We start from the raw sequence: 14675 nt of genomic DNA on the forward strand, positions 1-14675 counted from the left end.
GATTTATTTATAGTGTTGGTTTATAGCAGCGGATGATTATTTCAGCTGCAATATGGTATAATTTGTGCAGCGGATAAATTTATCCGCCGCTATAGGGACCCATCCATATCTCGATTTATTTATAGCATTGGTTTATAGTAGCGGATGTTTATTTCTGCTGCAGTATGGTATAATATTTGCAGCGGATAAATATATCCGCCGCTATAGGACCCACCCATATCCCCCGATTCTCACTTATAACTATGATATACTTTTTGCTGCGGATAAATTTATCTGCCGCTACAGGACCACTCATATCCCACAACACTCGATTTATATAAAGATGGCAGCGGAAAATAAAATCCACCGGTAACGAATATTACACTTATGAAAAAGAAATTTAATTCGCGAAAGAACAGCCCGCGAAAATCTATTTCCTTCTTCCCTTCTCATTTTCTCATTCCTTCTCTGTCACTCTCTCTTGTTCTCTCGTCTGTTGGGTTTTGTAAGATTAGTTCGACAAACTGGATTGCCACTAAAGAAGGCGAAGGCAAGGCGAGAGACTAGGCCACCTTACTTCTTACTGCCATGGAAGACGCCGTAGGATCCATAGACGGAACTATGTTTTAGGTATTAGGGAGGAGAGAAAGAACGCATGTATGGAGATTCTTTCTGTCAGAGGTTCGAGGTCTGGGTAAGCGGTAGATGATAGATTCCCTGTTGCATTCAGCTTTCCTTTCGGATAGGAGACAAATCCTTGTTTTTTTCTCGCATCTGGTAAGCTCTCTCTCTCTCTCTCTCTCTCTCGCTCGCGTGCATTTCGATCTTTCAATTTTTTCAATTGGTATTCTGCAACTCATCTGATTTAGGGTTTTATTTTTATGTTTTTTATTCAATTTACTTTTCCAACGACCTGATTTTACACGACGTTAGTCGTTTCCACCATTTCCAGAATGGTTCTTGCTCTTGTCAGGATTATTGGTGATTTCATTCCGGAGGTTTACAAATAAATTTGTTCTAGCGGGGTAGGTCTAATAAATGTGCAACTAACTTGAAGTGAAGGAGTAGTGAAAAACTCACATTCTTGATGGAACCTCTTGTTGACACTGTTAATCAGAACCAAATCATCACAAAATCCCATTTACTTAAGGTGATGAAAAGGAACTCTGTTGTTCTTGTCTTTTAATTATTTTCCTATTGTGTTGTTCTAAACTTACTACTATGCTTCTGATCTGTATGAATTGATTTGATTTCTTGTATTCAGAAGATGGACATCTCTAAGATGGCTTCTGGGTACGTTTCCTTTGTGTCACCCTTTAACCTCATGGCAGAACGCAGCCATTACATCCATGCCCTTGTTGCATACTTTGACATCTCATTTACAAAGTGTCGTAAATGGATGGCTTCTCTACAGGTTTCTTTCTTTCTTCTTTCTTTTTTTCCTTTCACCTTACAGTTTTACTTCCACTTAGATGTCAAATTAACGTAATACTCTTATCTTTATTCATATATGGGACTAGCAATGTAAGCCTAACAGTTAGCAATTAGCATGGTTTTAATTAACAACATTGTTTATTAGATGTTCATAACTGCATTACAATGGTCGTGGGTCATACCACTTTATGTTCGGTAAATAATTCCCATAATATAACTGTTATTAGCACTTATTTCCACTTGGGTGAAACTAAGTGGTGGTCTAAACAGGCCAATGCTAAAGATGTATGGATCAGTTGTGGTTGATAGGGGTTGAGATGTCACTTGTAACCGAAGCTAGCAGTCTTACCTGAAAAGTGTTAAGACGCAACAATGAACTAGACATCTAGGATATATCCCCATTTTATTGTGAGCTGCAAGAACCTAGCCATCTCTGGTCAAACTTTGAATACTAGATACGGAGGTCCCCAGCACTTATGTCAAATCATTTGATATCATAAGGGTTATGAGCACATTGCACACTTATGCAGACTCACCAGCCTTTTCAAGTGGCTGCTTGTTTAAATACATTTTTATTGTTTGCTAAACACATCTCCAAAACCTTAAGAAATTGTTTTTGCATTTTGTGTTTTTGTCTGATAATCTTTACGCTACAGGAAATGTTGAAAGATACAGTGAAGACTAAGACATATCAAAATTTTATTTACAAGAATAAAGTAGTTTTAGATGTGGGGGCTGGACTAGAATTTTGTCCCTCTTTTGTGCAAAGGCAGGGGCCAAGCATATTTATATGGTAGGTTATTTTATTTCCTTTATTTTGTTTCAAATATTCTGCTGTTTTTTTTTTGTGGAAACTGAGGTATTCAGGCCTCTTAGAGCACCCGTAATCCTTGGGGCATGTGCAGTCCCCTCCCCTCACACTCACCAGATAATTTCTGGGCTAAATCCCTGAGGGTGGCCACTAATTCGAACTCAAGACCTCAACTTCCTAAGGTGTGGTCTTGGTCATCTCACCAACCCTTTAGATGGTTTCTTCTGCTGTCATTAGATGATTCTTTTCGTATGTGTGCCATTTAGAATTAATAGTAATATTGTTATTTGGAGTGTAAGTTCTAAACTCTTTATGACTGATTTTTGCACTAACTTGTTAGTACTCGGCAGTTTCTATTGTCACTTTATCACTTACTAGCAATGGTGATGTCTCACTTCTTTTGTCATTTAGTTAAAATAGTACCAGGATGTGAATGTACTTGTTTTTGGCTTATAAATAGTTCAATTATTTTAACAATTTACTTCCTCACTTCCAGAATATGTGGATTTTTCCTACAGGTGGATTGCTCCCAAAAGACCGACATGGCAAAAGAAATTGTTGAGGCAAATGGATTTTCTAATGGTGATTATCATTCGTTGAAATTTTGCAGCCATAGTTATCTTCTACCATGTTGTTTCATGTTTCTTGTTACAAAGGAAATAATTATAGTGGTACCCCTGCAAAATCTCATCTCTGTGAGTGCAATCTGCTTGCTTATTTAACAAAGTCAATCTATCATTTACCGAAGAAAAAACTTAATCTCCATTACTTGATTTATGAAATTTTGGAGGTGTTCATGTTTTTATGAGATGTCCAATGTGCCATTAGTCTCATTCTATCATATTTCTAAAGATTACTATCTATTTGGGCCGACAATATTTTGCTATGTTGTTCGTTTAAAGTTAAATCCTCATTGTTCGTACCGAGGAACCATCAATGGGTTGGCTTAAGTGTTATTTTCCCAAAATGACATCTAACTATTTGTATGCAATAACACAAATTTGGAGATTGATTGAGAACTTACGATCTTCTTCCTCTATCTTTCTTCTTTGATGGTCCAAACCCTAACTCCCTTTCACTCGTTTCCTCATTTCAATCTAAGTGACCAATGATTGCATGCTGGCACAGGTGGTGGAAACAACTCAATGGTAAGACTTAAAGATTGCAAATTAATGTAGGACGGTGAAAACCAACCTAGAATGATAAATCAGAGATCAAGAATAATCTACTAAAGCAATTATGGTATAATTGTTTTAGACATGGGTAATATATTCGCCACGTGCTGATGTTGCAATTTGCCATGTGGCACTGTTGAAGCTACCACGTGTTCGTTATCAAAGCCGCCCCATGCGTCTATCGAGAGAGCTAGTTACATTAGTGCGAAAAGATCAGCAGCCTGACACCTCGAGCATGACGCCCCACATATGTCGCGAATATTCAATGATAAAGTTGTCATTGTTTCAGATTTTTCTTTTTTGGAGGGTTTTGTGCTTTTATTTAGTCTCTAGTTGTTAATACTGATGATTTTTTTAGTTATGCTTTAGTGATTTTTGAGTTGTTGTTGAGGGATTCAGTTTGTTGGTGATTATCACAAATTTATGGATTTTAAGGGGTTTAGAACATCTATTAATGATTTTAGTAGGATTTTGGATACGAGATAGCTGAGAACTCCTACATTCTGAAACAAATAAAAGGAAATGGCAATTCAAATAGCAGAACAAGAAGAGACCAAAACAGGGAAAACTAGAACAATCACCACGGAATGATACTATACTAAGTACCTAAATTCTCATTTATTTAAGAGAAAAATCGCATACATAGTAGTTGATCAATAGGATCATCAAATAAGATTGATTTATTTAATTTTAACCTAGTGTGTGTGTGTGTGTGTGTGTGTGTGCACTGTGTTTTTGACCTCGTTCTCTGTTCTAGTTAACATGTATCCAGCAGAGCACTTTAGAAACTAATATAGTTTACCTGATTGCATCATAAGTTTTTCAATTTTCAAAATTAACTTTTTAACTTGAAACAAAAATTGCTTGTCAAAACCATGACATATGACCTTGAGCTATTCCCAAGCGTTTGTGAAGCTATGACTATTAAGATTTAAACTTTTCTAAATGATTAATCAGAATATTTAAAGCTAAGTACCAAGTTGGATGATCCTGTGAAGTATTAACTAGTGTTCTTTCTTATTTATAGTTTGGTGGATGCTTTTGAAGCGCAAATAAAATCTGCCATGGATAATTTAATTAGCAAGAAAATTAAAGAAGGTATTTTAAAGCTTAATCCAAAGTTGCAAGCTATTCCTAAAGAAATCGCAATAGATGAGATTGCTTCTTTGAATGTCACATTTGTTAATAGTGCACACGATTATGGCCTCATTAGCTATTCTTTTATTTGCAATGGTCAGGTACTTCTTATGTGTGTCAAAAAAATCAGTAAAATCTGCTTTGGTGAAGGAATAAATGGTACAGACACAACCGATATGGATATGAAGCAATGGATACAGAGAAACTATGAAGATGACATGAAGAGATGGATGGAGAATTCCCCAACCGATCATCTCATTCAACTTCTTTCCAAAACTTCTCAATTTGACGAGTTATTTACCAATAAGGTATCTTGTCTTTCAATGGTATTCTTTATAAGAATGGCCACAGTTGCATTACCAAATTCCCTTGGTGCTTCTCTAGACCATACATAAAATAAGTATTTACTGAATTACAATTACAGAAAATATTTAGTATGTCTACATCTATACCTAACAAGTGCTTAATTACTTATTGAGTGTTGAACTAAGAATGGAGTTGTGGGTATCATACTATAATCATGCTTAAGGACCTAGGGTCGTCGATCACCTCATGTTTTAGAGTGTTGTGGGTATCATACTATAATCATGCAACCTCTCATAGAGTTGCCATGTGCAGTATGCACAATGCCTTGTGTGCTTGTAATGAATCCTATTTCTCCAATCAATTGTTTAAATATTTTATTTTATTTCAGCCGGTGTGGTCTAATGTATTAGCACATTGGCAAGTGCTAAAAAGGCTTGAGTGTGTTGGTTAGTATCTTAATCCATTTGAAATATTAGTAATTTATTATAGTTTGTTTCTTTTATAATTCTTTCTCTATAGGCATTAGAGAAAAGTATAGTTCTGGACAATAGTTTGTTTGCTTTGTTAAATCAATTGGTCCTTTGCTTGTGTAGACCAAGAAAAATGAGCTTCGTGATGAGAAATAGAGGCTAAAATCAGAGAAAGAGAAGTTGGATGGGCAATGCTCCAATAGAAATTTTCAAATCGAATAACTGAGATTTAGGATTTTTTTTGTTTTCAAAAGGTCATATGTTACACATTCATTACAACAATCTGCTGGGAGAAAGGTACTCACCACTTAATCCTCTCTTGTTTCATAGTTACAATTAAGAATGTGGGGCATTCCTTATAACTTGAATATGTTCTCAAAAATTATTTGAGCTATGGTGGCAGCCGTATAATGATGAGAGATGGGAATGAAGTGAGCAAACTTTGAGAGTCTATCTACCACCACAAAAATGGTTGACTTCCTTTTGGATTTAGGAAGTCCTTCCACAAAATCCATTGAAATATCTGTCCATACTAGCATGGGAATTGGTAGAGGCTGTACAAGTCCAACCGGGCTAAGAGTAAAATGACAATTCTATAAGACTAGGAAGACCGATTATGTTTTATAGAGCTGAATGTTGAGAATCAAGAAACAAAATGTGCATAAATTGAGCATGTAGTTACAATTATTTTCACGCTTGGTATCATGGTATGTAGCTACAATTTCATTATATGTGGATCCTCAGAGAATTCTATAGAATGAGGACCCTACCCTTATTAAGTGGGGTGGTGTGTAGGCAGGCCAATGTGGGCAAATAACTCTCTGAATTCTTTGGCCTCTACTTCTCTTCCCTGCAACTAGACTCATGATTCAAATGATTTTAAACTTACAAGAGTACTTCCATGCATGTTATCATGGTTCATCTAAACGGCGTGAACCATCCATGTTGACATGTTTTTGAATCTGGCATTCCAAGGGTTCTTATCTTAATGCATATCTTATTTTTTCTCCTATTTTTTAATTTAGTATCAATTGACATTTATTTAGGGATAAATCATTCTTACTCCAAACATTAGACATTTGTATGGAAGTAAAACCACTAAATTTATGAATGTCATGTTCAATGACTATAATGTGATTCATCTTGCATCCCATTGTTTGTCTACCCCAATAATTTGAATTTAACCATTTAATGCTAAGGTGATTAAATGGTGAAATAAAAAAAAAATCTTTTAATAGATGTTAATGGAGCAGTGGTCATCAAGAGTAGAATTAAATATTTCTTGCTTTTTGTGATTTGCCTTTCCAATCTTTTATTCGATCCTTTTTTGATATCTAAATGAATATGTGCATGATCACTTATACTTCATCATTCTACTTTGTAGTACCAAGGAAGCCAGACTTCAGCTTGGATACACGGAGGATGATGTTGTTTCCAATGATTTTGTTGGTGACTCAAGGTAGAAGTCCTGTTTAAAATACTCTTTTTTTCTAGAACTGTAGATGAAAATGTATTAATGAAGAAGAAATAGAGAAGGTTGAGAAGGCCTACCTGGTATAGAGCTAAAGAAACACAACAATACACGAGCAGAAAAAAAAAAATATATTGCAACTCCAAAAGTCACAAGTTTTTTTCTAGAACTTTGGTATACGGCTCAAACTGGTTTCTCGATGAACATATTTGAGATTCACTGAGATGGATGGCACTTGGTTTGTCACTATGTTACCTGATTCGTTGGTTTGCTCAGTTCAAATTTGGGTCATGGTTCGCCATTCTAGAACGAACCTGGTTCATAGGGGTAGGTAGAGATAATTCATTTTTTGGTTCACTTGTAGATATATATAATTCAAGTATACAAGTTATAAGTTCAATTATAATGTTAAAAAATACCAAGTTAAATATTGATATAATAATCCAAATTCTAATATAAACAATGAAAAAGTATAATAAATTGGTTTGGTTCGCTGAACCTAATCAAAATTCGGTGGGTTCGTGGTTCGTTTGATTTTACTAACCCAGTATGAACCATACCGTGAACTAGTATGTGGTTCGGATGAGTATTAATGAATTGGATAACATAGGTTTGTCACAGGTTGATTTTTGATGTATGTCCATGTACCATTTCTCATTTTCTTTTTGGGGACTTATTTTCAGGTCAAGTGTTTTCGATGCCAAGGCCGGCATCGGACTGAGCTCCTCCTTCATGAAGCTTGTTTCGTGGTACGACAATGAGTGGAGTTACAGGTACTCTCTCTCTCTCTCTCTTTCTCTCTCCCCCTCTCCCTCTCCCTCTCCCTCTCCCCTTTGTGTTGCTGGTCTAAAATGTACCTTTACATGGTTTTGCACAGCAATCGAGTGTTGGACCTGATCGAGCACATGACTTTAGTGGCTGCAAACAACTGAAGTGTGCATGGATATCTGTGGTCTGTTAGGACTTGTGTCATTTGTTTAGTGCAGAGGAGGTATGCTCAATAATTATTTGTGTAAGAATCTATATACAATCATTTCTCTTTTTATAAAATTTATTTGTTACTATTTTAATTTTCTTTTGATTCCAAATAGTTTTTTTTTATCTTTGTTTAAATTGATGGAGGCACCCAATTAAGTCCACTCTTGTGGCCATATTCATGTGATGTTTAGGTCACCTGCCCAAAATCATACCTCCTTGATTTCGAGAGAGATCCATAAAAGACAAAACATAAAAACACATGTGGCCCATACAGTTGGATACTGAAACAAACATTCAAAAGACCACCACCACCACCAACCACCATTAGTTTATACTCCTAAGTCTTTGAGTTTGGGTAACCAACATCAAATGCTTTATACCATTTGCTACCAAACCTGTGGCCTAACTTTCAATCATGGTAAGTTGCATTCAGATCATTTATTTCACTTTGGGTTGGTATGACAACCTTCAAAAGCCCAACATAAATTACCAAAAATGGGTTCTTAGCAAGAACTTCAGCTTGAGAGATTTCCTCAGTAAGCCCAATATCACATTAACTATTTTTGTTTATTTATTATTAGTTGAAACTATAAACATGTGCAGTTCTTTGGTGATTTACTTATGTATTAGTGCTGGATTAATAAAAGTTAGTGTGGCAATAGCAGCTCTCTTATATTATTTATTTTAAAGTTTTCAATCTGTACAGGTTGGAGGACACAGGTTATATATATATATATATGAAAAAAAAATTACAGTAGTGGATACAAATTCCATCTTTATATATTGTTTTCGAAGGATATATAATGATTTTTTTTTATAAAAAAAAAAACGTATAGCGGCGGATTTTAATATCCGCCGCTATATGTGTTATATTTTTTTTTTAAAAAAATTGACCTATTGCAGCGGATCTTAATATCCGCCGCTATATGTGTTATATTTTTTTTATAAAAAAATTGACCTATTGCAGCGGATCTTAATATCCGCTGCTATATGTATTATATTATATTTGTTAAAAATTCGACTTATTGCAGCGGATATTTATATCCGCCATTAAAGATACCACCTGCAACAGCGGAATACATTATCCGCTGCTATAGTTAGCGACGGAGGAAACAACGACGGGTTTTTGGTTCCGCTGCTCATCGCCGCAATACCTTTTACAGGCGGAAAAATGACCTTGTAGCGGCGGAAAAATCCGCCGCTGTAGATCAAAATTGTTGTAGTGTCACTACACTAGTGGTATCAACGACGTGATCATCAACACTCGATGAACATGCTCTTCCATCCAAAGGACTTGCACCTTCGAGTACGTTTGTCCAACCGGCTATGCACTCTGCCTTTGCAATCGGGCTGATTGTAAAATCTTGCGGGCTGCCCGGTGTACACGAATTGGAATCCTCCGTTAAGTCTGATGTTGTTACACCCACAATTCTGGTGGGTCACAGCCCAGTTTTCGCAACCCGGACCGCTCCAAACCGTAAACTCGCTACCAGCAACAAGGTTGGCTCCACAGACTATTAACATAAGCACCACCAATATGGTTGTTGTGGAAAGAAAGGCTGAAGGACGCTTGGTAGAGGCCATGGTGTGAGTTTAGTTTGAGGTTGATGTGTCTGTTCTTCTATCTATTTATAGGACGGAGGTTTTTTTTTTGTTGTGTGCCATCGGTTTCGGAAATGATGAGTATATCAATTAGATTCAGTTTCAATTTCATTATTGACTTAATCATCAATCAAACGTTTCAAAGTTCTGTAGCATTTTAATGCAATACTGCAGTAGGAAGTACGTTATCAATTCTTTTTAGTGGTTAGTTGTCTAAAGTAGCACTTTTGTAACATTTAAATTGGAATAAGGATTCGTTGATTTCGTGGTTGACACGTACGTACAATGCCAGACTTCTCTGGAATGGCCGAATGGAACACAAGAAGATTTGAATCTTGCACGGTTGGCAAGCCTACCTTGTTCAATGGGTTTCTGTACTTTTGTTTTTTATCCATATTTTCTAACTTTGCGACTCATCTTCTTTCAATTATCAAAAAGTGGTCTTAATAGTTATCCAACATCAAATTCATGCAAGTTAAATAGAGGTGGCAATTTTAATACGATCCGCAACCACGATTTGCAAGCAATTGCGGCACGGAGTTACCGGTTTTGGATAAGGTTGTACAAAACGCCCAATATCGAGATTCACAAATGGGATCAAAATCGGAAAAAAAACTGAATTGACTGAATCCATTTTTTTTTTTCAGTTCGAATTTGGGTTCCACCCTCGAGAATCGAATCTAACCGAAACTGAGATCGAAACTTGAAACCAAACCCATAAATCAAAAATCAGGTTTTATTTTGAACCCCCTTTAAAATAAATAAATAAATAAAAACCCGTTGGAGAGGGGGGGGGGGGGGGGGGGTGTCTTCAAATTATTTGTCAATAAATACAACCCAAATTCAAGGTGGGAAGAGGGGGGGGGGGGGGTCTTCAAATTATTTGTCAATAAATACAACCCAAATTCAAGGTGGGAATAGAATAGAATTTTAAAAATTAAGCATTATACCCCGTTCTCCCATCTCCATCTCCCTCTCCCTCTCCTATCTCCCTCCCCCATTTCTTTAATTTTGATTCAGAAAATCCTTAAGACTCTACGTCCAATAGATCGAAGTTCAAATAGATTGAAAATGTACGGGTAGAAATCTTTTTTAAAAATAAAATCTTGGCATTTTTAATCCCTACTTACAAATTGCACATCATAAAGATTAAGGTATTTAGACCCCTTCTTTCATAAGAACAGGTTCATAACCTTCAAAAAAAAAAATTTCAAAATTATTTGATTTTAAGTTAATGTCAAAATTGAGATTTCCTCTCTCAATGAGGTGATTCTTATGACTTAGACCAAAATTAATGTCTCCTTCCTTTAGTGGTACAAATCGTATTTTCAACTTTCTTTTTTTCTTTTTTTTTTCCCCCCCCCCTAAAATGAACATGTATTTTAAAGTTATCACCTTTTGATGGAGAGAGTGGAGTGTAACACTTTCGTCGACCTTATGCACCCCTTTCTCTAACCGAACTCTTACTTAAATCTTAGGTTGATTGATTTCATATCCATACGAGAATCACTATTTCGTCAAAAATTGATTTTTCTTCAAATAATTATTTGGTTGACTATTCGTACCCCTTTTTAAAAAAAATGAATGGTGACAACAACAAATCCATGTAGTGATGATTTTTGGATTCGAAAATCACATACCTACAAAAATCTCTTTAACAAGTAATAAAATGTACAAGGGAAGAAATTCATGATTTTCAGAAATCTTTACCGTATCAATTTGTGTGTATAGTAATGTATCCTTTCCCTAGTGTTCTTTAATGAATTTGATAAATTTTGTACCAACAATGATTCTACAAAAATTATTACAAAACATGTACCAAAATATGCAAATAAAATAGCATTTGAATTTTAAGATCAATACTAAAAACTCCACCCTAAGTGTAATTAAAAATAAACATGTGAATCATTACACTTAAATTGTCCTCAAGTCTACAATTTCTCAGCAACCACTCACCATTCCCTCTTTCAAGACTCCAATGGACAAATAAAACAAGGATAATTTACAATTGCAAACACCAAAACAGTCAGGTGTTTGGGTCTCCTAATCCATTTTAAAGGAAAATTTAAAAATTTATTGTCGCCAACATGTCTCCAACGTGCCTACGCTGAAACTAGCTGATATTCAATCTTATATAAATGTAAGGCTCACTTGAACCATCTTTCTACTGCTCTTGATTCATGTGCGACAACCTTTTCGACACAAATTCAGCTTCCTTTGTTCTTCCCTCAGCATCTAGGGTGGTTTTTAAATCTCTTAGGCAACAAAAACCTGGCTGCCTTCCTTTCTCCACCAATTCATAATACATGCCAAATGCTTCTGCAGCTTTTTTAGTTTTACAAAGACCAGTTATAACTTTGTTGTACAGATCAATATCTAAACTTTGATACTTCTCCAAACTAAACAATAGTAGTTCTTGAGCGTCCAAGAACTTTTTGTTCCGACAAAGGAAGCTAATCACTTCCTCCATTTTAATTGAATACCCATTGTCATGAAGCAACCCAATAATCTCAAATGCAGTTTCTCTAATTCTGGATTTAAAAAGAACAATCACAGTATCTGTCGAGATGTTGATGTTTTGTCGAATTTTTCTCTCTAACATCAATTTAACAAGGGAAGTGGCTTCTAGAGAAAAACCCTCTTCTACTAGTGCTGCAAGGATAGCATGGAAAGTAGATGTTCTTGGATGATGAGAGCTCTTCAACATCTTGTCTAGAGTCTTAAAGGCAAAACTTGGTTCACTCTTCTTCAAGAACCCATCAATAAGGGACTTGTATATCTCCACATCGGGAACAAAATCTCTCCTTAACATCAAGACCAAAAGGTCGAATGCAGCTTGCAATGTACCTTCCTTGCAATGTCCCATGATGATCGTCTTGAACGATGGAGGGTCTTGTGTACCTCTCTTCAAGAGTTGCCTGAACACCTTCTCAGCCTTCTGAGTCTTCCCCTTCGTGCATAAATACTCAAAAATGGGATTATAAGCCGCAACAAGAGGGACACAGCCAACGTCCCGTAACACTATCTTCTCCTCCGATAACTCATTAAACAACTCCTCTGCTCTCTCGAACTTTCCCTTATGACACAAATTCCGAATCAAAATACTATATGAAGCTGAATCAGGTTGAACCTTTAACTCTGACATTTTATCGAACACTTCCAGCGCATCCTCCAACTTCCCCGTATTACAATGTGCATTCATCAATGTGTTGAAAGTACATGTATCGGGGACGAATTCGCCACCACCGATCATTCCACCCAAAACTTCCTTTATCTTATCAAGCTTCCGTGCCTCACAAAGGCCTTGAATTATAGTATTATAAGTAATCTTATTAGGTTTCATTCCACTACCAATCATCTCCTCAAACAAATCTAAAGCCTCAACAATGCATTGTTTCTCACAATACCCTCTAATCAAAGTCGTGTAAGTCACAACATTTGGATTCAAATCCAAGCTTTTTTTGCACATTCCCTTAACAAGATTGTGTGCAATTCTAACTTTTCCAGCTCTACACAATCCATCGACAAGCGTGTTATACGTAACAACATCTGGGTCACATCGAAATTGCGGCATCTCTTTGAAAAATCGAAACCCATCTTCCACCATTGAATTCAAACAAAACCCTCTAATCAAAATGTTGAAAGTAAAAATATCGGGCGAAACACCCGTGGAGAGCATTTCATCAAACAGTTTCTTCGCCATATTAGTTCTACCACGACGAAGCATAATAGATAAGAGACTATTGAAGGTGATTACAGAAGGTGAAACCCTAACCGATTTCATCATCGAAAAAACCTTAATTGATTCTTGAATCAAACCAGCTTGACCATAGCTTCTGATCAAACTGTTAAAAAATCGATCTTGGAGCTTAACAGTTCCTCCAGATTTGCTCTCAATGGAGAGTAGGAGGTTTCGAGCTGCGTTGAGGTTTCGATTACGGCCAAGGATTTCGAGCATCTCAAAGTAGGTTTGATCATTGTGGGAGAAACCCTTAGTTTGGGCCCAATTAAAGAAATGTAAGGCTTTTGATGGGGTTCTAATGAGACGAAGACATTGGAGGACTGTGTTTTTAGAGAGAGAAGAGGAGAGAGAGGATTCGAGATTGGGTGACCATGGATGATTGTTGATGAGTCGAGATAGGGTTCGAGAGGATTTGGTTTTTGATGATTTGTGTTTTTTATTTTGATCTTCGTCGTTAGGTTGTTTTACAGGTCGGGTTGATGCTAACGTGCGCGGGGAGGAGGAAGAGTCACAGGAGATTTGCCTGGTAAAGGCGCGTCGGAGAAGAAGCATGACAGCGTTGGAGGCCAAACCAGAAGAAAGAGAATGTACACGTGGCATTATAATTAGGTGAAAGGTGACTGTCAATGGGCCAAAACCCGACCTATTGACAGCCCTTTGTAGGACTTAGTGGTTTCAATGGGCCAGGTTAGCCCAAGAGCTAGCCGTACCCGGTTCATAATAGATTGGGCTCATATTATTTCAGTTGCGCCTCTTGAATCTTGATGTGGGTCGACTTTCATTTTTTTTATTTTTTTATTTTTTCTGGTGGGGGATTTCTGCGAGATTAACCCCATTAGAGGTGAAAGGGAAGCATGGTTGAATTGAAGATGAAGTTAAATAGAAAAAAAATTAGAGTCGTGCTGGGGTGACACAGTATTTACTGTGATTCTCACAATTCTCACATAGACATGTATAATTAACCATAGATTGTTTTTACTCGTATCGCGAGGAAACACATCTTTGGTTATGTGCACATCCCACGTCAGACTTGTGAGAATCACAGTAAATGCTTTTTGTCATTTCAACATTTTCCTAAAAATTAATTTTCTAGGTTGAAGTACATGAACGTAAGGGTGTCAATGGGCACCCATTTACTCAGAACCCAAGACACCAGTTGTGGTTCCCTTTTTATTGGAACCAATTAGAGCTGGGTCAAATATGGAACCAAACTAATAAGAATCGGAACCATTAGGTTCTATCTGATTTGTACCCGGATTCGATTTATCTTTTTACATTATATAGGATTGGAGGTTTTCCTATATTTTAAAATTAACAAATATTATATAAAGTTCTTCAAATTTCATGTAAGCTAAATATTGGAGCTTAAAATGGGTCATTTCTACTTAAATTTATTACTTGTAAAGGAGATGAATTTTATTTTATTTTTAAAATTCATCAAATCATCTATTTATTGGAAAATTTTATTATTATATTGATACTATGCGAATAATATGTTAATTTTTGGAAGGAATTTTTTTTTCATAATGATTTTGAAATCTTTTTTTCCATTCAATTTTTGAGAATTAAA

General features: G+C 36.2%; 1 protein-coding gene and 1 pseudogene across 16 annotated transcripts; one reads left to right on the forward strand and one right to left on the reverse strand.

Annotated features, from left to right (window-relative positions):
- The first annotated feature begins 295 nt into the window (after positions 1-295).
- Positions 296-8243, forward strand: LOC147390797 (glyceraldehyde-3-phosphate dehydrogenase GAPCP2, chloroplastic-like). Of its 16 annotated transcripts, none has more exons than XM_086460306.1 (10): positions 296-756; positions 913-1129; positions 1244-1393; positions 2743-2919; positions 4427-4497; positions 4638-4844; positions 5436-5609; positions 6697-6771; positions 7467-7556; positions 7661-8243. In XM_086460306.1, the coding sequence occupies exons 2-5, from the start codon at positions 1067-1069 to the stop codon at positions 4442-4444; spliced, it is 408 nt and encodes a 135-aa protein (XP_086316432.1). In that variant the 5' UTR covers positions 296-756; positions 913-1066; the 3' UTR covers positions 4445-4497; positions 4638-4844; positions 5436-5609; positions 6697-6771; positions 7467-7556; positions 7661-8243. The 16 variants fall into 15 exon arrangements, with proteins under 16 accessions (XP_086316432.1, XP_086316433.1, XP_086316431.1 ...); XM_086460307.1 differs by having other exon boundaries at positions 932-1129; XM_086460317.1 differs by lacking the exon at positions 296-756 and having other exon boundaries at positions 776-1129; positions 2743-2806.
- Positions 8244-11211: 2968 nt separating this feature from the next.
- On the reverse strand, positions 11212-13736 carry LOC147390798 (pentatricopeptide repeat-containing protein At1g02060, chloroplastic pseudogene; annotated as a pseudogene).
- Positions 13737-14675: the final 939 nt, after the last annotated feature.

Source organism: Akebia trifoliata, chromosome 11 (genome assembly GCF_017979445.1).
Source record: "Akebia trifoliata isolate Shusen 1 chromosome 11, ASM1797944v1, whole genome shotgun sequence".
Taxonomy (NCBI): Eukaryota; Viridiplantae; Streptophyta; class Magnoliopsida; order Ranunculales; family Lardizabalaceae; genus Akebia; species Akebia trifoliata.

Excerpts from the sequence above, each read along its gene's own strand:
- LOC147390797 (XM_086460306.1), top strand. The coding sequence starts at position 1,067 with ATGGAACCTCTTGTTGACACTGTTAATCAGAACCAAATCATCACAAAA. Across the intron at positions 1,130-1,243 it reads CAAAATCCCATTTACTTAAG|AAGATGGACATCTCTAAGAT; the intron begins GTGATGAAAAGG and ends TCTTGTATTCAG. Across the intron at positions 1,394-2,742 it reads AATGGATGGCTTCTCTACAG|GTGGATTGCTCCCAAAAGAC; the intron begins GTTTCTTTCTTT and ends TTTTTCCTACAG.